Genomic DNA, 26,405 nt, shown 5'->3' on the forward strand with positions numbered 1-26,405 from the left:
GAAACACATGTGCTTTGGGTCTTCCTCCATCACCAGGCTGCTATCCAGGCGTACTAAAACAAAAAGCAGTCTAATCCATTTAACACGTCCAATACAAACGTCTTTTCACTTCCCTTTATCTTAGCTATAAAACTGTATCATAATGACTAATCATCATAGACAGTGGGAAGCCCAGAATGCATGGAAAGCTGCCAATAGAATCTACCATTTCACGAATATTTGTGGCAGAAGCAAAGTGCTAACTGTACATCTGACTCTAAGTTAACTGTACAGCCCAGTTCTTGTGACTATCTCCAAACTAGTATCACCAAGACAATTTAGATGTTTTACTGTGTTAATGGGTGTGTGTCTGTCTCTGTGTACGTGCACATGCGTGCAGGCTCCTGTGGAGGACAGAAGAGGTTGTCAGATGCCTTGGAAACTGGAGTGACAGGAGGCTGGGAACCCAATTCCAGTTCTCTGCAAAAGCAGTTGGAACTGCGGAGCCTTCTCTCTCTAGTCCTTAGAGGTTAAAAAAAAGGGAAGCTGAATGAAGTACAGCAAAGAGCACCACATGATGTTTTTACTCCATGAATATGTGTACATGCCACTGCACACAAGTGTGCTCGTCAGAGGAAAACTTAGGGAAGTTAGTCTCACGGTCTACCTTTAATGAGTTTTGGGGATGGGACTCACATCAGGATGGAGTGGCAAGCACTTCAGTGAGGCATCTCACAGATCTCATTCACACACACACATTTTGGACGGATTTAGGTGTCTGTGAAGGCGGGAAGACAGCTTGTGAGAATTTGGTTCTTGTGGATTCTGGGTCCTGAACTTGGGTCACCATGCAAATGCCTCTACTCACTGAGCCTACTCATATGGCTACTTTTATTTTTGGTTCTTGAAGCTATTAGAGAAGGGAAAACTGGTTAAGAAAAAGACACAAAAATAGAACTAGGGTATCTGTGATCCATTGCTGGGTAACTTTTCCCTCACATAATTTATACAACAGAGAAATTCAAACAGACAAATCCTTAGAGTACACAAGCCTTGATGGTGTGGTGCCACATACCTGTAATCCCAGCTTGGGGAGGCTAAGAAGTTTGAGGTAGGGCTTGCTCTGCAGAAAGACATCTCAAAAGGCAAAATGAACTAGACAGGCCCTCATTGAGGGGGCACTTAGTCATCCTCTGTGGTGGCAAAAACCACTTTGAATATGGCAAACTAGTGTTCAGGTCCAAGGAGAAAGGGGAAGGGGGCCCTTCACATCCACAGAGACACAGCAAAAGAATGCAAGGGCTGGAAAATGTGTTGAGGTAAATGCTATCAAAAAAATCCAACCCAACAACAGCAAAACAGGCTCAGGTATGAAATATTTACTTCCTTTAAGAACTATATATATTTGAGAAAGTGAAGACATATTTCTCAATTAAGAATAAGTGAAGACTACAGGGTTCAATCGTAAATGCAGACCGCCTACCCCACTGGCAGCAGAGGTTGGCTGGACCACTCTGAAGTAACAACAGTTGAAAGCTCCCATTCTTTGAAACTAATTTAAACACACAGAATTGTTGAAAGATTAAAAACCGCAGTCAGCTAATTACACCCTCTCTCATCTCTTATTCAGCAAATGAATCACTTTTCCTTCCCACTTAGCTGAAGTACATGGATTTCTGCCTAATTAGAAATGTTGTAGATGGGACGTTAGCGAGAGCAGAGCAGAGCAGGGTGTCTCTACTGCTTCATGTTTAATTCCTGACAGTAGAGCCTGATAGGAGAGAATAGAGAAGTCATTAAATAATTTTAAATTATTTATAAAAATTACTTTGCCCAAAGTATAATTATTTTTCCCCCAATGGCCTCCTGACTAGTGGATGAGAGAAGAGGCGGGTTCACATTGGTTTTAATGAATGTTTTAATGTTATATAGAACAGAACATCATGAATACAATGGAAACAAAGTTGTATCAATTCAATAAAAAAATTTAACATAAAGTGGGGGAGGTAATAATTTGATACTTATAGTATTTATTTTAAAAAATATTCCCAGCTTGAGGTTGAAATATTTAATTTTGCATTCCAAACTCTAGCATCATGATTTTCATGTGAGCTTAATGCAGAATCACAGCAGGGAAAAAAAACATTTTAATTAATTTCCTTTATTTGCCATGAAATCAATAAAATCTGACTGCTACAGGTCTCCTTTAATAATATATATTGAACTTCTATTGGAACCATATTGCTAATGTGGAAATACACACTCAAAACGCAAACAAAACAAATACGGTATAAAATCTAAATGTGAACATTGCTGAGTCCTAACATGTACATTTAACTTAAGGTTTTAATGTATTTTTACCTTTCAATTTTTTTGAAAAGACACCAACAAAGATAAAAATAAATATTTTTCTCTTCTGACTGTCTGACTTGAATGATGGCTCCAAGGATATGCACAGGAAGCAGCTTTGCCAAGTCAGTCACTGCGAAAGGCAATGAACAACTGCTACAGACAACACACACGAGTCTTCTCCATCTTGTAAAGGAAACCCCCAAGCAGTCCTGAGAAAGGCTTTCCCGGTGCTGCCCAGGGTAACTGTAGGAGACATGGGCGAAGTCTCACTGCTATTACCAACTGCGGGAAGAGGGCTCGATCCATCGACACTCAGATGGTAGTTAGCAGCATTGCTGGAGCCTTGGCAAAAGTACATACATCCAGTTACCTCTGATTTAGCCATAATCACATATGTATGCCTTTTTTTTGGACAAAAATATATATTTTTATAAAAAACTGATCATCCAACTTTAATGATTTCATATATGGACTTGAGAGTGGTAGTAAAGGAACAGACCCAATCATGACAAGGCGATTGAGGGACAGAAAGATCAAGTTCCTCAGGGAGAGAAAAGTATAAAGTTAGAGAGCGAAGCACACTTCCTCAGCCCCACCTGTGCCAGCCCTCCCACAGACCACGCTGTGGCACGGGCTCTCCGACCCAGAGGCTCTCATGCCCCTCACCCCATTAGGAGAATATCTTCACTGGGGAAACTGGTCCTGACTGCCTCATCTGAAGTGCTCTTGCATCGCTTCTCAAACACCAGCCTTTTTGGTTCTTTGCGTGGGTTATTTAATTAACTGATAAAAGAAAAGGGAACTGCTTAGCTTCTTCCATCCCAACATCCCCTATTGCAGCTACAGAGTCTTCTTCCACTTCCATTGCAACCTTTTATTTGCTAAAGTTGGCAAAGTTTGCAAAGGCATCTTGCTTGGGTTGCACAGTTCCAGAAGGCATGGCCATGCTGGGCATGCCCATTCCCATTGTGCCTGTCAAGCCCATCCCCGAGGCCGACATCCCCATGTTCATGTTCATGCCCACCATGCCCTGGCTCATCCCTGCGCTGTTCCCCAGAGGGGCCATTCCCATGGTGCCCGTCATTACACCGGGCATGTTCATAGGCATGGGTCCCCCCATCAGAGGGTTAGTTTGTGGCCGGACAGGAAGCATGTTTGATGGAGAACTGAGGCTCACAGCTCCAAAGCTTTGAGTCATCACATTCATAGGCTGTTGCATATCTACCAAAAGAAAGGAGAAAAATGACTTCTGTCAGAGCAGAAAACATATGTTTTCCTGACTTGTCATTACCCAGTAAGTTAATTAATCTGCCATGGTTACACTCAACAAACATTCAGTGGATGCTGGGCTGGGCTCCTAGAGATGTAGAAACAGTAAGAGTGGAAGAAACATGGCCTAAAACCATTCCTACAAAATCCACTGCTGAATCCCACCCAATAAACTGTCCAAAGTCAGGGTCTACCAAAAGCCTTAAAAAAGTTTATATACTTTGACTCAGTGTTGTAAAAAGGAAAAACAGATGTACAAAATGTACACAAATTTAATTCTATTTATAGTTTAAAAACTTGAAAATAAATAACTAACAAGAGAAGCTATATATACTGGTATGAGGGGATAATCTAAAATAATTTTTCTCTGACATTCTTCAACACAGGAAAAAATTCCTAATATTTATGTGGTTAAGTGAGAAGAGCAAGAAAGACAACAGCACAGACAGACATCCATTCACTCCTCAGCATCCTGGGAGAAAAAAACAGCCAGGAGGCAGGGCCCTGAGCTGGGGAGTTCACATAGTTTTGTTTCTTTACCATAGTTTGCAAAAATAGCTGGGAAAAGCCACTTTCTGTTCTAGACTGCTGTACAGATGGGCAAGAGCTGTACCCCTAAGCTATGTCTTACTGCCTGGGCGTTTAGCAGAGTCTCTCCATGCAGTTCAGCTGTTCTTGAACTCATACATCATATTATACCAGAAGCACAGTACACAGTCAGTGTGCTGGTGGGAAGGGTGTCAAGTCAACACTAAGCAGGAAAGATCTTAGGTGAATAGGTTATCTTCACCCCCACCCATCCCCAGTATATTCATCTATTATTATTTTAATGCTTGAAGAAGCCCTGTAGTAAGGGCAAAATATATGGAACACAGATGGGGGCATTTGAGGTGACTTACTCTGTTGTTGAATCATTGTATTAAGTGATGGCTGCTGGGGCTTGGAAGGCTGCATACCAGGTAGTAAGTTGTCTAGGCTGATGTTGACACTGGGGTCAGACCAAGTAGAGGGCAGGGTTTTGCTGGCGGACTTCTGGACCATATCTGCATTCTGATTATAGAGAGGGTTAGGCTTCTGCAGCACTGCACTAACATTCTGCAGAGGCTGGAAAAGAAAAGGATGCTCTAGAAATGAAGTACCAGCTCAGTTATCAGACAACAACTTCATCAGAATATCCAATAACCATGGATGCTGTACTGGCTAGTTTTATGTCAACTTGACACAAGCTGGAATTATCACAGAGAAAGGAGCCTCAGATGAGGAAATGCCTCCATGAGATCCAGCTGTAAGGCATTTTTTTCAATTAGTGATCAAGGGGGAAGGGCCCAGCCCACTGTTGTGTGGTACCATCCCTGGGCTGGTAGACCTGGGTTCTATAAGAAAGCAGGCTGAGCAAGCCAGGGGAAGCAAGCCAGTAAGTGACATCCCTCCATGGCCTCTGCATCAGCTCCTGCTTCCTGACCTGCTTGAGTTCCAGTCCTGACTTCCTCTGGTGATAAACAGCATGTGGAAGTGTGAGCTGAATAAACCCTTTTCTCCCCAACTTGCTTCTTGGTCATGTTTTGTACAAGAACAGAAACCCTGACTAAGACAGATGCCTTGTACTAATGACTTCAATGCCAAAATACTTCTTTTTACTTATTCACTTTACATCCTGCTCACTGATCCATTCCCAGTCTTAAACGGGGCCTTCTGAAGACATTGGGTATTATCCCATAGCCCACTGCTCAGTCCTGTAGAAGCCACTATCTCTGAAAACTGCCCTGAACAATAACCAACTTGGGGTTAATAAAGCTCCCTACTCCAGGACAACAGAGTTACTGAGTATGAGCCAAAGGGCAGCACCTGGATAGGAAGCAGAAACCCACAGCTGGGTTACACACCTGACGCTAGAGGACAGGAGGAGACCTGTCTTTACAGACAGAATGCAGGTCTGTCTGCTCAGGCCATGAAGCTCTAGGCATCAAACAGGAAATGTACATCACAGGGCCTGACTGGTATTTCCTGGCTCTGTGCACCTCTATTGCCTCGAGTGGGCACCACCAGTGGCTCTTAAAACACATGTGGATTGACAGAGAAGAAATTCAGGAGAAAGAGTCAGAGGTGCACAGTAGCAATTTTAAAGGGACAGAAAAAGAATGGGAGATGAGAAATAAGTCTACCAAGATGAAGGGTCAGAGAAGAAACAGTGGCTGAAAACACCAACACCACTGGCCTCTTAGTCACTTTTCTGCTTCTTTCTTTCCTTTCTTCATCCCATCTCACATCTGTTGTGCAGTTCTGTGCCACCCAATTGTGTTTAGGCCTACACTGTACTATGGGGTGGAGGAGAGGTCCTTGTTTCACACAAACCCATCATGCTATCAGACATAGGTGTAAGTAACAATTCCCAAGGGAAACAGACAATTTACCTGTGATCTTGACATGGGCAAACCAAGTCCCACAGTGTTAGTGCTCATCAGAGAGAAATTCATACTCTGGGAAGACGTCATGGTTGCCTGGGATGATCCCATAAGATCAAACAGGTCTGAAGAGTTTGAGGCAGCAGGAGGTGGGCCTAACGCTGGCTGTGAACCACTGATGAGTTCTACAGTAGGCTGTGGGGCACTGCTGAAGAGCTCACCACCAGAAGCAACAGGGCCTGATGGGGCTTGGTTGAAGGCACTCCAGTCACCAAAGTCTCCATTCCCACTTGTTGCGGCTACCGAGACAGAAAGGAGGCAAGGGTGAGAGGCACTCTGAAGTGCCCAGAGCAAGCATAAGCTATCTGAACTGCAACTAATTGAAGCTGATGGGAGTCCATGCAGGTTAGCGTCTACAGGCCCCATCTCCATCTGGACAGTATCCTTCCTCATGAATATTACAAGAGTGTTACAAGGTGGCAAAGAAAAGTTAGAACTCTCAAAGTAAAACTCACCTTTTACCAGACCTATGCATGATTCACAAAAAGCATCATGAAACTACACAACGAAGTCTGCATTAGCTAAAACACATGGGACTCAGAAAAAGGAGGAAATTCTACACTGATTAACTTCATGCTGGGATTGGGGAGGTAATCCACAATTAGAATCCCATCTTTGCTCATCATTTAGAAGGTTCAAAGAGAAATCAGCCTGCAATTTATACCTACATAACTGGCAAAGCCTCATGTTCATGATCTATAATTTAATAAGAACAAAACAAACCGTGGAGACTAAGAAGCTAATAAAATGAAGTGTGAGCATTTAATACATTTATTTGTGTTAGTAAGTCTCACTCTGTTCTTGTCCCCACTGACTACACATGGGCTGCTACTAAGATCAATCTTCAGTATGCTGACTGCTCAAGTGTATTTTTTAAAAAAAGCAAGGGGAACTCTTACTAATTTGAATTTAAAATACAAACCAAAGGGGCAGGTATTAAAGGCTTGGTGTGCAGTCTGCAGCACAGACAGGCGCCTGGATGACAGCTGTGCTAAGTGTGTCAGTGGGTCAGTCTAGACGAGATCATACAGGGTAGGCAGTTAGGAGGTGGGGCCAGGCTGGAGGAAGGCTGTGCCTTTGAAGGGCATATTTGGCCCTCCTTGGCAGCCTCTCTGCTTCTATTCTAAGGACAGTAGCCTTTCTATCCCAGGCCTACAAACAGGAACCTGCAGGAACAGAACCTTTGAAACTGTGAGCCAAACATGCTTCATCCAAGGTAGTCTTCTCTATCATTCGCTCATAGTAATGGAAAGCTCACATTTCAGGCTAGCAACCAGCATAAGCTCATTCCAGAGACAAACTATTAAGAAGTCAAGCCTGAGTTATAGCTCCTCTAGGCCCAACACTTAACTATATACTCTAAAGATGAAGTAATGGCATGTGTCATCATCTAAAGTTTGATATTATTACACTGGATTAACTTGGACAGTCCAAGTGTTGTGTTTGGCTTCTGGAAAAGCTGCGTACAGCATGCTATCTGAAGTATTCTGATTATATAAGCAAGTCATACTTAAATATTACTTTGTCTAGGCTACACATGACTCCAGGTAAATCAATCTTTCCTTTAGGAAGGGACAAATGTGGGCTAAGAGCACTGACTGCTCTTCCAGAGGTCCTAAGTTCAAATCCCAGCAACCACATGGTGGCTCACAACCATCTGTAATGAGATCTGATGCCCTCTTCTGGTGTGTCTGAAGACAACTACAGTGTACTTATATATTATAAATAAATAAATCTTAAAAAAGGGAGGGGGGAGGGGACAAGTACAAGAATATGAGTCTGTGGCAGTTGAGAATGTAGAAAGTCAAGAAATGGCCATTTAAGGGTGGTCACCTGGAAGTGTTAAATGAACAGTCCTCACAATGGTCATTACAGTGTGGAAATACATGTCTAACCTAAAAGACAACGATGCTAAATATCAGAAGAGATCAGTCATGTGATGTCCTGCAGATCACACTCCTCCATTACTAGAGTATTCAGCATCCTCAGAAGAGAAACCCCAAGCTCTGTACACAGGTTCATGTAAGAGTGGGCTACTGTTCTTTACTTAGGGTTTTACTGGAACCTGCCATTACTCTTTATGTTCTAAATCAGTTTTGACATTCAGTGTTTCAACCCATCTTAAGTAAGGCTGGTAAATGAACATAAACTTCCCTGATCTCCATTTGCAGGAGCCACTAAGCAGAGCATGTGTGGAACAAGTGCAGAGCATGCTGGAACTAGTGCAAAGCATGCTGGCCTATTTGAAAGCTCAGTCCTGAGGTGATTGATTGTGCAAGGACGAGCTTCTTAGTGGGGCACACACTGTTCAAAAATGATTGATCATTGCTGTGGGCTCAGCACACCAAGGATTACTCAGGGACCCTGTATGGTGTGCCCACAGTAAGGTGCCAGTCTTAGGATGGTGCTGCAGCCCCAGAATGAAGCAGTTTAATTACGTAACAACTCTAGTTTGGGGGAAAGACTTGGACTTTATAGAGGGAGACTGTCAAAGTAATACAAACCACACTCAAATCCATGCATTTTTCTCCTTAACTCCCCTATTAGATACATTCAATCCAGGTTATTTTACCAACAAGAGTCTACATGAACTGAAGAGTGACTCTAATTCAATCACACAACACTGTTCTCCAGCCCCTGCCTCATGCTTCTGACTCTTATAGCTGTTTTAATCATGGCCTCTCACACTATAGATGACCCAGATTCTATGAAAAAAGAATCTTTTTTTTCTTTTAATAACCTCAGGAGAAAGACTTAAGGACCTTAGTGTGCACTTCACACACCTCTACGACATATGTGTCTATGTGAGGAGACATGGCAGGTGGTGTCTATCCTTAGCTTTGAGACAGCTGCCCATTTTCATTCCCGGAAAACCAGGTCAACTATGGTAAACACAAATTACTACATATTTGCTCTAAAGTAAGATCCTGTGTCCTTAACACTCACCCTTGCAACACTAAACAAGAGTGTTATGAAAATGGGTATTTTTGATGGCATAGTTTAGTATACAAGTTAATTCATCTGGCATACCTAAGACACTGGCCCAATAAATATCTTGTGGATAACCTATTGGGAATTATGAGATTGTAAATTCTACAAGGATTAAAAAAGCTGATTAGCGACTTTGGTTGTGTCAACTTTTCTGATAACTTCTCACAAAGCATCTCATACCTTGGGAAGGGAAATTGCCTGATGCAGCAGCTGAGCCAAAGTCAGCAAATCCCCCGAATAAATCAGCTGATCCTCCTGGAAGGCAAGAATGGAGCAGGTATTTTAAACAGCTTGAGTTGTGGAATAATGACAAGCAATTTTAAACAGGAATCCCTTTTAAGCCACACAAAGAAACATGCAACAGGAGAGGTCTACCTATCATATGAACTGACCTGCTCTCTTGTGGTTCTCTGTGCCATCTTCCTTGATTCTCAGACTTAACATTTCCCCCTCCAATTTTTAAAACTTTATTTTACATACACATTATATAGATTACATATGTGACATTCATATATGAATGAAATCATACACTGAAATTAACCAGATTCAAACTCTGTACATGTCAAATGAAGTTCTATACAGTTAGAATAGTCATTCTGAAGCTGTGGATCCTCACACCGCATTTTAGATTAAAAAAAAAAAAAAAGGAAAATTCCATGTCAGAGTTAACACCAGAAAAACAACATAAAACAAAATCCCAAATCCAGACAGTCACACATATACAAGACGGGTGGGGAGTCTGTACAATTCAAAAATATACTTTTATTTATGTGTTATGTGTGTGTTGTATGAGTATATGCCACATGTATGCAGGTACCCAAGGAGATTGGAAGAAGGTATACGGTGTCCTTGGAACTGGAGCTGTAGGATACTGTGATGTGGGTGCTAAGAACTGAACTTGGGTCCTCTGCATGAACAGTATGTGTTCTTAACCACTGAATCACCTCCTCTGCCCCCTATGTCAATGTTTTAAAAACAAAAATTTGGGGAAAAACTTAAAGTTGGTTTGCATAAAAATCAGTGTGAAGAGAGAGCTGAAGACCCCCAGCAACACTCTCTGCTAGGAGGATGCTTTCCCACTCACTCTCTCCACAAAGGGTCCAATACTTTAATGCATGAAGAAAAAAAAATCAGCCTTTTGGTATTTATTTTCTTCTTCTTCTTATTGTATGTGTGGCTATGACAGAACATACATGCAAGTCACAGGTCACAACCCAAGGACAAACTCAGGTCATCACCCTGTCAGCCCTTTTTACTACTGTTGAAGAGCTATTTGTAAACGGCAAAACCACAGCCACTAGGTCAATCTCCTATGTGCAGTACAGTGAGAGATTTACTTTTATCAACAGTGTGTACTACCATGTGTTTTAAGTGTTCGTATTGTTTTTCTTCTACATAAATGATTAACAAATCACAGATCTAAAACTTTAAGCTGATGGCTTTGTTTTTTGTCCTTAAGTTTCACCTGAGAGCTAGAACCTGAGAAGTCTAGAGCAGCAGCTCAGTTAGAGCTCTTACTGTTCTATGAACATTGCACAGGTTACATCACAGCTGCTTAGCCTGCAGTGCTTAGAAACTTGCCAGGTGGGACCGCAACATCTGGGCAGCACTCAAAACACCACCAGGGACAGCCTCCAACATCTGGTGCCATTTCTGAATAGTTTTATTGCTGCGAGACATTCTATCCCATCTGCTCCACTCAGCTGGGTTAATTAAAGTGTTACCCCCGCCTCTTCTTAGATGGCCAGCTCAGTAAAGGGAAGAATCAGTTTTCAACACACGTCTGTTGCTCTTTCTTTTCAATGCACATTCACTGTAGTCAACTATCAGCTGCATAACTAATACCTTCTTCTATCTTCACTCTCCATCAGCACACTTACTGATACATCCTCACAGCATCCAGCTAGTGCCAACCACAGGCTCTGCCACTACCAACCCAACAGCTCATTTATCCAAAGGAGAGAGTATCAAAGTGATCTTTTTCTTTCTTCTTCTTCTTCTTCTTCTTCTTCTTCTTCTTCTTCTTTTTTTGCTTTCTTACAGGTATACAGAACATGATAAAATGTTAAGAGCACAAAGAACAGTGAGCTCAATGTGCATATCCCAGACAAGCACATGTCAATAAAAACAGGGAAATTAATACTGCAGACAATTGGTACTAAATATACCTTTATTTTCTGTTCCTTTATGTTAAATATTTTGGTAAAGTATACTGCTAATAGAATACTAATTCCTATTCCTATTAATAGTAAACGATCTAAAAACAGATTATATTAATTTGCTTCATCCAAACAGCGAATAAACAACAGAGAGGAAATTTCATGCTAAGCCAAGTACAGACCTGGTCTAAGTCAAATCTGAACTAGTCTAAGTTACAAAGAAGAATCTATGCTGGAGATAAAGCATCGAGGAGCAGATTTTCAGAAGCTTTTCTTGAACGTGGTATTTCAGGTGCAGTCAATCTTCCCCCTTTTCCACCCACATGAAGACTATACACATCATACATTCACAGCAGCACCCACCCCAGTCACATGCAGCTTGGTTTCTACATGACTTGAGGAAGGAGCAGTGAGACTGGGTGGGCATACATGCTCTTTGGCACAGATTTGGCATTTTCTGAAGCACCACAAAACCACCTTTAACTGTCAGAAGTCTTTCAGAAGTTAAAAACCCATTTCTAAAGGGGCAGGCATGATGACACCTATGCTCCACTCTAGCTCTTCCCACATCACCTCTAAGTACAGATAAGACCATCAAAGTGTGCTGCACAGGAAGTGTGCTGCACAGGAAGGCCGCTGCTGCCATTTGTGCAGATTTCCACATGAGCACTGACTGTCATTACAAACAAACCAGACCCATCTGCCTCTCCAGGCCAGCAAGGAGGTTATTTATCTCCTTACCAGCTGGGAATGTGAGTATTCCAAAGCAATACTGGGAACAAGAAAGATGTGGTCAGACAGTGCTTGAAATACAAATGGAAAACTGCATACAGAGTTTAATCCAGAGTCCTAACATATATAAAATAACTAATTTTTAAATAGTAAGTAAAAACAAATATCTCCACTAGAGAAAAAAAGGATCCCACACTATCAACAGGCAAAGTCCAACTGGCCTATAAAATACATGTTCAAACACAGTACTCAAATGTAATGTGATTCTCTCCCCATCAGAGTCTGAGAAGCAGGACTACTTTGGAACATAAAAGAATTTAGGAAAACCTCAAGCTAAGAAACTGGAAGTACAGAAAAAGGACCACTTGGTTAAATGACTTTACAGACAATGTGTAACTCACAGCAAGTGCTGCTGAAGACCAACGGAAGAGGAGGTCAGAAGAAAGGCTGTCCTCAACCAGAAGTCACAAAGCTTTGCCACCCAACAAATGCTGAAGTCCATCTCATTGAATACACACAGAGTCCCCCTGCGAGATGGTGTGCAGATGTCACCCTGAGCAGCTAGCTGCGAGGCCAGATTACAGATGAGCAGGAGCAGATTACGGCCAGTCTGGGCTACATGGCAAAGTCTCATCTTAAAAACATTTCACAAATAATATTCACTAAAAATTTGAATATTTTATAATATTCTCTGTATATTTAGTTTGGGGCAAACCAATAGTTTCCCACATTTGAAAAAGTCATCACTGTCATCATCATTATCATCATTGTCGGAAAAAAAAAAGCCACTAACAACTTCCAGTAAACACAACTTAGAGACAACTTCCACTGGAATGAAAGATGATATACTGAGGCTGCCCCACAGTGCTTCCAATTCACATAAAATGCAGCTAGGTTCAAATAATGAATAATTTGGACTTGATACATTTTCAGTCCTTAAAAAGACAAAACAAAACAAAAAAACTGTTTTTAAGCTTGGCACACATAATGGCAGTGCACACCTTTAATCTGAGCACTCATGAGGCAGAGGCAGGCAGATTTCTTAATTTGAGGCCAGTCTTGTCTACAGAGTAAGTTCCAGGACAGCCAAGGATACAAAGACAAACCCTGTTTTGTACTAACCCCTATTAACACAGTTTTTCTAGTTATACTGGTGACATGTTTCTCTTTACTCTAACTCAAGAGACATACAGCTTAAGGGACAATAAGTCAAGACCTAAATTTCTTACTCACAAAGGGACAAAGCCTAAAAGATTGACTCACGCTAAAAGAGAAATGGAATGGTTTTTAGCATTCTATTTTTAATTGGCTTAGTTTCTAATTTTAATACCTGTTTTCTAGCACTGACTTAGGAAAATGTTCCTGTAGACCTGAGCTGCTATGTAGGAGGTACTTAAACATCACCTTAGGATATTGTAATGGAAGATTGCGATGGAGCGTTTATCAAAACGATCTCAAGAACAAGATGATGCACAGCCTGGGTTTCACATATACAGTTTTAACTTTGGTCAGATAGTCTACAGATTTTTAGCAGATATTCTATAAAATACTAGCAATGAAGACTTAAAGACACATAGACACACACACATCGAAGGAGGAAAGGGTCGCATGGCTGTAGAGACAGTCGTCTGATCAGGGGTGTGCATGTGCATCTGCTTTCCTCCCCAGTGGCCTGTGGCCTCAGTACCTGCATGGTCGTCCTATGACATATACAGGACACCTGGCAGATCCTTACACATCTCATGTGTGAATGCTAATATTTAAATCTAACTTCCTTCTGCAGCAGAACTTCATTTAAGATCTACAGTTAAATATATACTTCAAATGAAGTTATTAAAAAGTAATTCTAATGTCAAATCATGTTCAGTTGCTTTTGAGATAATATTAAGCTAAATTTTAAGGGCAAGAAATTGTCCATATTTCATTTAAATTCTGCCTCAGTTACTCTATTAATATTAACTGCTATATGTATGTAAGTCAGTCTACCATTTACACCAGAGAAGAAAAACCACTCAAAGGGTTTTTTCTGCTCAAAGTAATCTTGGGATCACAAAGGAGGAAGTCATACCCACACAGCTGACCTTCCAGTTACTTAATTCTTTGACTGTTTCACAGAGGCATAAACAGAGCCGATCAATATTTCATGCCAGGAAGTCTAAAATAACTGATACTCCAAGACACTATGTCTATATTAGATGGCTGTATGCTAACTACCAGTCCATACTACAATGTTCAAATCTTAAATATACAAAGACTATACACATCAGTTGTTTAAACAACCCAGGCAGCTTTTTGCCACTGAGAGTATGGTAGTCTCTCTAGGTCACAAGTAATTTTAGGACAGTTATAGAAGAATCTCAGAACTGGGTCAAACTAGATGCCTTGCAAGTTTATTCTTAGGCTAGTACTTTTATGACAGCATGAAAGACAAGAAAAGAACTGGTGGTTTTATAATCATTTAATCTATCTGTGAAAAATAATTTATATCATGGACTTGTGCTTAAAGCAAACAAACAAGTCCAAAAACACTTTTGCTTTTGAGAATTATTTACACACAACTTGAAAAACAGCTGCACTTTGCATATTAGTTCAACCCACATCCTGCTGATCTACATTTTGATGTAATCAACTTTAAATAGCCTCAGAAAAACTATCTTTAAAAAGCTCCTATCTTGAGCTGTTTTTATTGAAGTACAGTATTTTGTTAAGACTCTAATCATCAAGTGCAACCCTATGGCATCAATTTACTTGCAAACAAGTTATTAGGAGTTATTCAACATCTAGTACACATTGGAGATCACAAGGAAGAATCCTTATTCTCATTCTCTCCCGACAGATCTGGGTATGTTGCCCAGGTTGCTCTCAACTCTGCTTGTCAAGAACTGTAGGCAGACATGTGCACTCCACCCTGGCCACAGCCCCCTTACAATATTCTTGGTGGGGAACTGTACACAAATTCATATAATGCCCCCTTTCCTCCAAAGCACCCAGCATGCTTATAACTAGGTAGTTATAGTCAATTATTGCCCTTTGACTAATGATCATTTCCTTTATTTGACTTTTCTGAGAGCCTAAGAATTCCATTTTAAGCATCGACTGGTGTCTTGGTCAGCAAATGCTCACTGACAGATGAAAAAGAAGTAATAAACATGTCTTCTTTAACAACCACAGTGAAAGTTTAGGGCACAACAAAAAGATGCAGAGTAACACAGGTTTTTATAAAAGGAAATTTTAAGAGGTGAATGTTAATGTAAATGTTTATGTCTACAAAATGTATCTTAACAGCTTAAATATGCAAACAACAAAGCCTCCAAATTCTTTGTGAAAAATGTCATTAAAATATTAGACTCTGAAAGAGGAAGCAGATAGAGAAGAGGAAGCCCTGTAGGTGTGATATGAGGTCATATTTACCATTCACTGATATTTGTTGACTACAACCAACAGTTTTTCTTCCCAAGGCCTAAAGGTGAGAAGGTTTAAAGCTGAGTGAGACCCTTTTCAAAGCTTTGAGAAATGGGTGTATGCATGTAAGACCAAGAAAGCAAAGGTAGCCTCACAGATTCACTTATAGGCAACAAAGAAATTAGGGGAAGGGGTTACCAAATTATCACCTTCTCCCTGTTAGGCAGTCAAACACTTCTCTCCAAATAGCAGAGAATGCTCATTAACTTCACATTAGCAAATCCAGAAGTATTTCTGCAGGACTGAAGAGTCCAGAGTCACACAAATGTTTGGCAAATGCTCCACTAGTAAACTATATCCCCAGACTCCATTTCTAAGTTTTATTTTGAGACAAGGTCTCTTAGTCCAAGTTGGCCTTAAATTTGTGACCTTCCTCAATGATTACAGGGCTGTATAACCTTACAGTTAACTGTTTATCTCTCTACATAGCCCTGGCTGTCTTAGTACCCCCACTGCGTAGACCAAGATGGCCTTGAACTCTCAGAGATCTACCTGCCTCTGCTTCTCAAGTGCTAGGCTTAAAGGTCTACACCACTATACCCAACTAGAACTTTTTTTCTTTTTTTAATTCCATCTTTCATACAGCATTAAAAAGAAAAGAAACAGAACCACAGTTGCAGGGAAGAAGCAGAAGAAGCAGCCACTGTCACACTTACCTGCTGACTGGCTGCTGCCATCAAACAGGTCAACAAGGTCCCCCGATGACTTGCTGCTTGGCACTGATGGCTGAAACAACAGAGAGTGAGCAAGGTTACAAAGACCTCCAGTGCTGATCCCCAATTTTGACAGAAATCCTTTAATCATCTAAACAAGGCTAGATTTAGATTTCTAAAAAAAATGGTAACCGGCCTTGAATCCTCATAGAGGAGGAGCAAACACCAAATCACTCTTTATATAACAAGCACTGGGAAATCCTGACGAAAATGTCTTCTTTCCCCCCAAATATGCTTTTTTTTTTCACAGTCTTAAAACATTTTATTAAGGAAACATGTATGTGTGTATGTCTGCACACGTGCATGCAGATGACTTGAGGTTCAAAAGAAGGTATCGATCTTCGTAAGCCAGAGTCTGTACAACACAGGTGGTTGAGAGCTGTCTGATGTGGGCAGTGACAGCTGTGCACCATTTCCCAAACCTTTGCAAAACAGTCTTGCCCAGGGTGGTCTTGAACAGAATCCTACTTACTGCCTTAGCTTCCCAAGTGCTAGAATTACAGGCATGCATGACCAAACCAAGTTCTAACATCTGAATTCTCTTCTCACTCACTTCCCTTTGTACTGCATTTTAATCTGGAAAACAGTGCACTTCACACTAACCCCTTAGAGTGCTAGCCTGCTCTTGAATGTTTCTTCAACTTTTCAAGTACGCCCATGCTTCCCTAAGGACTGTAGTTGAGATTAGCCATGCTGGTGACACGAGATTGGGGGCACACTGGTTTCTCTGGGATTCACAATCTCCCCATGTGCACAGCAGTGTCATTTCTACATCTTAGCAAAGTATATAGACAGTCACTCAGCACCGAGACAGGTTTCTTAACCAAAGAGATCTCGCTATTAATGACTGAGCAGGATGATCTATAATTGATATGACTGATTAAAAGGCTCCAGCTTACTATGGCAAGAATTCTGAAAGCAGTTTACTAGAATAAGGCAAACATACTGTGTAGACCCATGTTGTCCCCACCTTTGCTGACGACTGAGGCGTGTGGGCTGAAGCGTTCTGATCTGGGCTGGCTTTGTCCCCTGTGTAATGTGCTGCTGCTCCAAGATCAATGGTTTTGGAAGGGTTTGCTGTGCGCTTGTGTCGGGTTGTGGTGGTCTCTGTGGCCTGTGTGATGTGGATATGCTTCGTCGTCACTGTTTCCTCTTCATCTTTGAATTCACCTTTGGGAGACCTGCCTCTTCTTGCCTTTTTTTCCTCATCGCTGTCACTAAAAGATATTAAAAATGAAAGAACATAATAAGGCTTGGGAATACTGTAAGGAGGAGTCCTTAGCGATTTGAGTGAAGGAATTTCAAATGCACGAACTCCAAAACTCTACACACTGTTTGACAGGACTGACACAGTATTATTTAGGCTGCTGAATAACAAAGTGCATATGGAGGGAGGGAAGAGGAATGTGTGCAATTCCCCAGTTAAGTCTAAAACACACCTGGGGGGGGCAATATGCAAAAAATGCCTGAAATACCTCAGTGTTTGCTTCAGACTTAAAACTTAGCTAGAAGATAAAATAGCAGCACGATGTCAGAACCAGCTGCAGGACTCCAGCATCTCAGGCAACACATTCACAGTCTTTAAATATACTGTGCAAGTCTCTAGTATTCCATTTCCTGTCTGTCTGCCCGTCCGTCCGTCCATCCATTTCTCTAACATCATTACTGATTTTCTTAAAAGACAGAGTGCCATGGAGTCTTAGTTGGTCCCTATCTCACTATATAGCCAAAGATGACCTTGAACTCCTTGATCTTTCTGTTTCTGCCTCCCTCTTGCTGGGTTAAAATAAAGGCTGTGATGTACACCAAGCTTTTATAGCTTCATTTTAAGAACTCTGTTAGAGTCTCATGCTCTAATCCAAGGAACATAACAAATGTGACAAGGATGAAGCAAGAGATGCACCCTTGTAATCCTAACACTTGAGAAGAAGGTCAGTAGCTTAAGGTCATCCTTGGCTCCACAATAGGTTTGAAGCCAGCCTGAGTTATCAGAGACTGGCTCAGAGGAAAGAAGATAATGAAACAGTGAAACTTCAATGGTCAGCTTAAAACAGTATACTGTATCAACAGTCACCTGAAAATGAACCCAAATAAAGCAGCTCTTTTTACAGTTGTGCTTTATCTTGCTACTGTCACATCAAACATCACATAACTGTCAACTGTAGAAGCCTAACTATATTTTAAATATTTCTGAAACAATTATTGTACTCATGTTAACACTTAAAGTCAACTAATCAAACCTCTACAAATGCAAACCCCTAGGAAGCAGGAATCCAGGATTTCCATATGCAGGGAATGAAAAGAGTCTATTCTCTATCAAGTCACTGAGATTTTGTCTGGGTGTGAGCAGGAGAGAGGGAGAGAAATCGGAAAGTGGGGAGTGACAGAAAGGGAGCAGGAGAGAGCAAAGACAAGACCCTGAAGTATGTTCCATTATCTGTATTACTTAACTGTAGAATAGGCAGTTTGATTTATAAATATCCTAAAGTAAAATGCTTGAATTCCCCCTTAAGCTATGACTATTACTGATGAACTATGACTCTAATCTAAAGCAATCTTAACTTAAATACAAGTCAATCTGGGACTTTTATAAATCAAGAATCAGGAAGCACAGCACATGGGCTGACACACAAAGCCCTGAGTTACCTGCAACTCTATATACAACATAGTATTTTCTCACCGATACTTAAAAATGCAACATGCACACATCACTAACTGCTGTTTGGAATATAATCCAGATCTTTAATCTGAATTCTCTGGATCAAAGGTGTAGGAACTCTTACCCATCCTGCCTCAGTGGCAATGTAAGGAAGAACAATGACCAACTGACTGACTGATCAGCAGCAGCACCACTCAGGCAAACAAGAGGAAAAAAAACCCAAGCAGAGTCCAAGGAAGAAAAGAAGAAGCCCTAAGGATGTTGGAAGAAGGTAAAAACCGGAGTGGGACTACATACTGCTATGTCACTAAGACCTACCTCACCTCCACTTCAGAAAAGAGAGTGAATGGGAGAGGGTGCACCTTCATGGAAACAAATGAAGGGGGAGGGGGAGGGGATAACATCTGATTGTAAATACAGAGAAAATCCAATAAAATAATTTTTAAAAAAGGAAATAAGAATGAAATATACAGTTGCTGCATTTATTTCAAGTCAGGTCAAAAGAGCCCGTGAATAAAATTAATAAGGATGAAGGAGAGTACTTAGATACTGCTTCTTAGGGCTCAGTGCTGTGCCTACAGGCCTTTGGTAGAAAGCAGATACATTCCTATTACTGATGTTACTGTCCCTTTAAAGATCATGTCCTTACAAGTCATGAAAAGGACATTCTAGAGATTTAAAGACTGTGGAATGACACTGAAAGTATACTAAATGTGGGTATTTTGAAACCTATTGTAAAATCTGGTTATGGTTTTATTTGAACTTCATTCCCATGACAGCCTAATCTGAACTACTATACGTTTATGGGTAGGAAAAAGATACTAATTAGTTAAAAACAAACAGCAATACCATGAAAAACCCCCAAACAAATAACAAAGTCATTTTCCACAGGTTCATGCAGTCTGAGTGGACCTCAGGTTTTACTTCTATTGTTTGTATAGTTAAATATAATTGCCCTACAACAGAAGATGACAGGCCTGTGCTACTAGTTCCAGGTGCCAACTGTACAGGGTTCTGCTGGTCATGTGAGTGCAGGGTAGTAATACAAAGTCTCAGGTAGTTAAATTTCAGCCCTGAACTTTCTCAACTTCTTTACCTCCGGACAGTATTTTAGACCACAGAACCATCGGATGTCCAAAAGTAAGATGACAATCATAAATTTTAGAGGGGGTAAAAACTTGAGGCTAAGACTGAGATGCCTGAAGAAAAACGTAGAGGACAAGAGGGAAGGGTAGAGTGCTTGCCTACCAAGTGCAAGGTCCTGGGTTTGGTCCTCAGCTCCTGGTAGAGAGGGTGGGAGATCGGGGTGGGGTGGGGGTAGGGTCGGGAAAAAAGGATCAAGAGAGACAGACCAGTGCAAACAGCTCAGAAGTGTCAATATTACCCACACTGACTTAATATCATAAAAGTAGGTAACTGGAGACTTCATAAATGATTCCACTTTTTTTTACACAGGGCATTTTCAGGGAGGCAACATTGGTTACAGTAGAACTGCATGTTCACCAAACTACACAGAGCCATTCAACATGGTAGCCTCCAGCATAAACTGGACACTATAGCTAACAGCTTCTCAATACTGGCTTTTCAGTTAAGAAATGTTATCAAAGTAACACAATCATGTTGAGACCACGAGAAAGGGAAAGGGTCTATAGTGCCATCTGTACTTATGATCAAATTTTCTGTCATTTCCATTCCTCTAACAAAGTATGCTTAAAAATAAAAGGCTAAACTTTAGATAACAGCAATACCTCAAAACCAAACCAAACCAAACCAAACGGCTGCATAAAGCAAGTAGTGGAGAGGTGGCTGGCGCACCTGCACCTTTCCGGAGAGTCCTCCCGGTCTTTCCTCCGGAACTTGCTGATGGTGTCATCGATTGTGCTCCCGATCTTGTCGCTCAGCTCACCCAGCTTGTCACTGAATGGAAATGCACTCTTGTTCTTATCCCACTCTTCGTCCCATTTGGACTTGGGCTCAGGGTCATACCGCTCATCTGTGTGGACAACAGAGGATATTAAATCTGAAAGGTTCCAGTGTTCTCCCTTCTCATGAGAACGTTATTTTTAAGGGAAAACCAATCTCCCACAGTGCCACACAAACACAGCATGGTAGAGCCCATGCCAATCACTGTCAAAAATGCAGGCTGAAAAGATTTTCTTCACGATAACTTTACAGCTTTGATGGACGGTGGCAGTCATGAAGCTCCTGAATACTGCTATAGGAGTGGATACAAAAGACACCCCACAAACACAAGACAACTAAAAATCTTTCCAATCTTCTAAAGTCATCCAATGAGTTCAATGATTATTTTATTCTTTTCTGAATGGTTCTTCATCTTTAGAAAAATATATGTCAACAACACTATCTTAAACAGAAAGTAAAGCCAGATGTTGTGGTCCATGCCTGTAATCCACCCCTCAATCCCCCAACCCTGTTCAGGAGATGGAGGCAGCGGCAGAGAGAAGGGAGAGGGATGGCAATAAGGCTGGAGGAGTGAGCACAGACAAAGCAAGCTAGCAAGGCACGATGGCAAACCACTGGAGTGAAGCTCAGTGGTCTTGCGAGCAGTAGTCCAAAGCCATCGATGCAATGCAACACAGTGGGATCACCACCTCAAAAACACGTAAAAGGAATGGCAGACAGACAGATGGACACAAAGAAGGTGGAGAGAAGGAAATTGAATAAGCAACCGATTAACCACTTAAGTACTGTTTTGCTAAAAGAACTTCAGTCTGAGGCCCATGACACAATTACCTGAAAGAACCCCATTCTTTAGTAACAAACTATCAAGACTGAAACTGAGTGGACTGAGGCATGTGAAGAATCCTGTAATCTATAGAAAGAATTCTAACTCTCTAAATCTGCACACTTTAGAACTACAAGTGTGCACAGCAGCTCCAGGCAGCTCCAAGCAGCTCTGAGTAGTAGGGAACACCCGGTGCTGTTGTATGAGAAAACCTCTGTGTGAGTCTGGAGTAAAGAGAGGTTTGCAGTGATGTAAAACCCAAATGTCATGATCTGTGCTGGTAGTTGTCTGGAGCTCAGGGAAGATGGAATTATGGACACAAACAGAAAATTGCCTATCCAAGCCAAACTGGGATGAAGAGAACTCATGTGAGGTTTGAGAAACAGAAATGATGAGAATGGGGCAGGTTGGGAAACAACAAGAAAGGGCAGCAAAAGGGAACACTGAGCCCTTGTTTACAGGGTATGATTGCACAGTATCCTTAGGAAAAGTTCTTAAATATACATTGCTGAACTATCTGCTAGAACCTGAAAGTTAAATGTTACAGAATGAGTTTAAAGATTTTAAATGTGTAGTAGGAGCTTGGAACACAGTTCAAAAAAAAAGGCCCAGGTCACATGTGTTAGCTTACGGCCGATTCTACTTAGGCTTATCCCAGGGACCTAGCAAGGGCTTATGCCAGGTGCACCAGGTGTGGTGTGCATGAACTGCCCATAACTCTCTCTCTCCCGGTGTTCTCTTTCTGTCCTTCTCCGTGCCCCCTCTTCTCTGCATTCATCTGTCTGCCTGTCTATATGTCCACTGGTCTGCCTCTACTCCTTCTCCAGGCTTGCATTCCTCTCCCTTTCCCCAGTAAGCCCCTTTTATAGAGTAATTTTTCAGGGGCACACCTTGGCATGGGCCCACCAGGTACCTCCTTCACAGCATTTTATTTCATAACAATGTGAAGTTCAGGGTTCAAACCTAATTGCTACAGAATGAGTAAATTATTGGGTGGATGAAGGTCATCATTTAATGCCAGAAATAAACCCACACCAATTAGTTAAAGCTATTCAAAGCCCAAAAACCATAAAAAAAAACTAACAAAGACCATTAACTCAAACATAGGCTGTTCAACTCCACCCTAACACAGAAGTGAGCCAACCCACTGTGACCTGGTTGGCAAGCTCACCCAACTTTCTGAATTCACTGGATCCAGTTTCATGTAGTGTTGGTAACAGAATGGAACTCAAGACTCAAGTACTTGGAGGGAAGAAGTAAGATACAAGCAGCAATTTAGCAACAGAAAAAGCCAAACAAAATGAGTACTTGAACATATGATACAGCACCTTTTCATTCTCTTAGAGAAGCTGCTCCAAAACTTACTAGAAAATACATACTCTTGATCAGTTCATAGCCTGGCTTCTATGTGATGTATGACATAAGACTGTTTTTCTGTTGTTAGAAACATCTTTTTATACTAATTAAATGAGGTATTTTTTCCTCTGAGAGCAGACAAGCAAAGGAATAAGAGTGAAGACACTTTATAAGCCACTACAAAATCAGAGACATTTTTTTTGAAATAAGGTCACTCCATATCTTTCAATGGCTAGGAATTACGTATAAGCAGGCTAGCTTTGAACTCAGACCTCCCTCGTCTAGTGTGCACCACTATACTTGGCAATAGGAAATTCCTTTTACCTATATCCATTGAAAAATGTACAGCCTCAAAGAATCCAAACATACACAAAGCAGATGCAGGTGCTAGAGCAGAGACAGAATGAGCATACACTAAGGCTGCACTGCCTGCATATACACACACTGGTCAGGCACTGTCATAGGTCACAGAAGATGGGCCAGGCCCAAGAGACACACTCTCAAAAATAATTTTTATCTACTATGTTTCAAGAATCTAATGCACAATTTATACATTAACAATAAACATTAGAAACAATTCAAGTTCAAGCTACCTTCTGGGAGGGAGAGGTGGGATGAAGGGAGAAAGAGAATCTGGGTCTAGCTGTGCGGCCAGGACTAGCCTCAAACTTATCATCTTGCTCCAGCCTCTGAAGTGCTAGGATTGCAGGTGTGCACTGCCACATCTGGCTTCCACCTGCTCTCCACTGTGCCATTAACAACAAAGAAAGCAACAACTGACACACACTTTAACTGGATTATACATTGCTTAAATTAAGGGAAGGGAACTGAGGTTTCATGGACTTATAGGAACCACAGCTGAACTGGCTGGATGGAACTCTTAAAGAATTACCCTCTTTAAGAACTCTAATCCTTAGGAGAATGTGCACCCTTTTCAGTCTCTGATTATCTAACTAGCCAGTATCTGCTAACACCCTATATTTTGGATCCATAATAAAGCCAAAAAGATTTAGAAGATCTGGAAAATAGGAGTCAAAATGATACCACATATATTTTTAGAATTCTGTGTATTACTAGGAAAAAAACCCAGCAGCTTGGTTTTTGGTATTTCATTGACTTTTACAATACAGCTGAGGGTGAGTAAGCTGGGGCCATGGTAGCAGTGACCTGGCCCCAATACTCACTGTATCGGAATCCGCCAACGCTGTCTGAGGAGACCCCGACATACTTGTCTTTGTTCTTCTTTGCTTTCTTACGCTCTTCTCGAAGTCTGTCATCATCCTGTGCAAACTCAACCAGCTCCTTTACCTTCTGTCGGATGTTTATACCTTGATCCTTGCCGTGCTCATCTTGAGGACAGTGAAGGAGAAAGCAAACTGTAAGAACTCTTAGTGTGCACCAAACTCTTATCACAAAAGAATAGAAATGAAAATACTTACAAAACTAACATCAAATTGTTATCTTTTTAAGGAGGCAATTATGGCATTAAATTCTATTTTGACTTAATAACCCTAGACAGTAGAACTAGACAAGATCAATCCATGATTTACTGAAAGGATTACACAAGATGTACGAAAGGAATGCACAACACAGCTTAAAGTGTTTTCTATCGTATTATAATAAAGAATGACCATTCACTTTTAACACTCTGATGGCCCAAAGCACCCCAAGTATCTTGTTTCCCTAAGATTGGAAACACTAATCACTAGGACTTAGTGCAACTAAAGCGTGACATTTTACAGTCATCACAAGGAAGGCAGGCTCCAAAGGAAACGCTCTCCACCCTGTGCTGCCTTCACATTCAGAACACACTCTGGCTTCACACAGTACAGACTATCTGCTGGGAGGGGGCCTGGCTTCAAACAGATGTGTGTGTTTTGGAGCTCTAACCTTCTCTTCCCACATGATTAAAGCTGTTCCTTTATGGACACCACAGGGGACCAGTCTCCAGTGCATATTTTAATATAAACCCCAACACTCATGTTGTGTTGGTTCTGTTGTTATTAGCCAGTCCTTTCTGCAAGCTCCTGTCTTCACTAATTAATACTCTAGGGCCCCACGCCTTGGATTCTGCACTCGTCACACAACCAGCAAGAGTCACATGCTAATTAGAGCAGAGAAGCTTCCAAGCTGGTTCAGGTGACTGACAACTCCAACTACTGTTTTAATTTGCTTATAAGGGTTTTCTATTGCTCACCTACAAAGTGGTAATTTTCCAGGGATCGCAAATCATAAATGTGTTCTCTGGCGCTTGTAACAACTCGCTCCGATCCATTTCTTATGAGGTAAGCTAGAAGCAGCAATGACTGTGGAAATATAAAGCACCAAATGACTGAATGGATTAAGCTGGAAGAGCTTTGGTATACAGTTAAACACAAACTCCAATATTACTAGATGGTAGTGTGCCCTCCCCTTTTTGTTAGACCAAAATACCATTTGAACTTCAACCTCACATTCCTCTGGTATCTAGTACAGACAATAATTACAATACCCAGGCAATGGCCACTTTAAATTAAGATTTTAAGTAACTAACAAGTAATTCTGATGTCTAAATGTGTCATTCAAACAAACTATGGGATTTAGGGGAGTGGCTTGGCTTTCTCTGTTGGCTTTATGGTGCTGAGATACTGGGAACACTGGAGGATCCTTCTGTCTCTATAGGACCCTGCTGTAGTGTCCTCTGACAAAACCTAATTCTAATGCTAATGAGGTTTCGAAAAATTTCAAAGAAAGGAAACCTTGAGCTTCACAAAAACTGCAGAAAAGTTAAGTCAAGGAATGCTAACTAAGGGCATGCTAACGGGTCTGAGACTAGCAATGTGATGGGCTGCGCTGAACTAGGCAGCGGGCTCTTCACAAGGCTGTGAACACTGCTTTCTCACTTGAAACTTTATTTCACCATGATTCCAGGTCTTTGGGTCTTTGCAGGGTAGTGACATAGGGTATAAACTTGCATTTACTAATAACTAATCTGGGGGTTGGTTTTGAGACAGGGTTTCATCATGCCTCTCTGGCCAGCCTCTAGCTCACAGTAATTCTCCAGCCTCAGCCTCCTAAATGTTGAGATTGTAGCCCTGTGGCAATCATACTCAAATTTTCTCATTTTCTGAAAAACTAGTACAACAACCTTTAAAAGCCCTCACTTTAGAAGACATACAATTTATAGAAATCCCAGAGAATATTTTAGAAAACAAACATAAAAATCACAAAATTTGCTGAACATGGCATTATATGCCTTTAATCCTAATTGGGAGGCAGAGACAGATTTCTAGTAGTTCAAGGCATAGTCTATACTTAGTTCTGGGTCAGCCAGGGCTACAAAGAGACTTTGTCCTCCCCAGCACTCCCATCAAATTAAAACGGGGGGGGGGGGGGGAGGGAGCGACAGCGAATAGAAAGCTTAATGGATAAAGTACTCACCATGCAAACATGGGTATAGAAGCTTGGATTCCCATCACCCACATAGAAAGGTGGGCATACCTGTCTGTAATCCTATTGCTGATGAGACAGGGATCCCAAGGAAGC

At 41.3% G+C, this 26,405-nt stretch overlaps 1 protein-coding gene across 2 annotated transcripts in view; it reads right to left on the reverse strand.

Annotated features, from left to right (window-relative positions):
* Positions 1 to 1,879: 1,879 nt before the first annotated feature.
* The window catches only part of CLINT1 (clathrin interactor 1), a 54,006-nt gene continuing 29,480 nt past the window's right edge, over positions 1,880 to 26,405 (reverse strand). Inside the window, exons 4-12 of one of the 2 annotated variants that reach the window (XM_080942230.1) lie at positions 25,078 to 25,186; positions 24,065 to 24,229; positions 20,594 to 20,771; positions 17,090 to 17,336; positions 16,063 to 16,132; positions 9,234 to 9,308; positions 6,012 to 6,301; positions 4,500 to 4,650; positions 1,880 to 3,552 (exon numbers count right to left, since the gene is read on the reverse strand). In XM_080942230.1, the coding sequence (XP_080798356.1) occupies positions 3,206 to 3,552; positions 4,500 to 4,650; positions 6,012 to 6,301; positions 9,234 to 9,308; positions 16,063 to 16,132; positions 17,090 to 17,336; positions 20,594 to 20,771; positions 24,065 to 24,229; positions 25,078 to 25,186 (1,632 nt within the window). In that variant the 3' untranslated portion in view covers positions 1,880 to 3,205. Of the gene's footprint in view, positions 3,553 to 4,499; positions 4,705 to 6,011; positions 6,302 to 9,233; positions 9,309 to 16,062; positions 16,133 to 17,089; positions 17,337 to 20,593; positions 20,772 to 24,064; positions 24,230 to 25,077; positions 25,187 to 26,405 lie in introns of both variants that reach the window. The other variant, XM_080942229.1, reaches the window with a different exon arrangement.

This window comes from Micromys minutus, assembly GCF_963924665.1.
Source record: "Micromys minutus genome assembly, chromosome: 31".
NCBI lineage: Eukaryota > Metazoa > Chordata > Mammalia > Rodentia > Muridae > Micromys > Micromys minutus.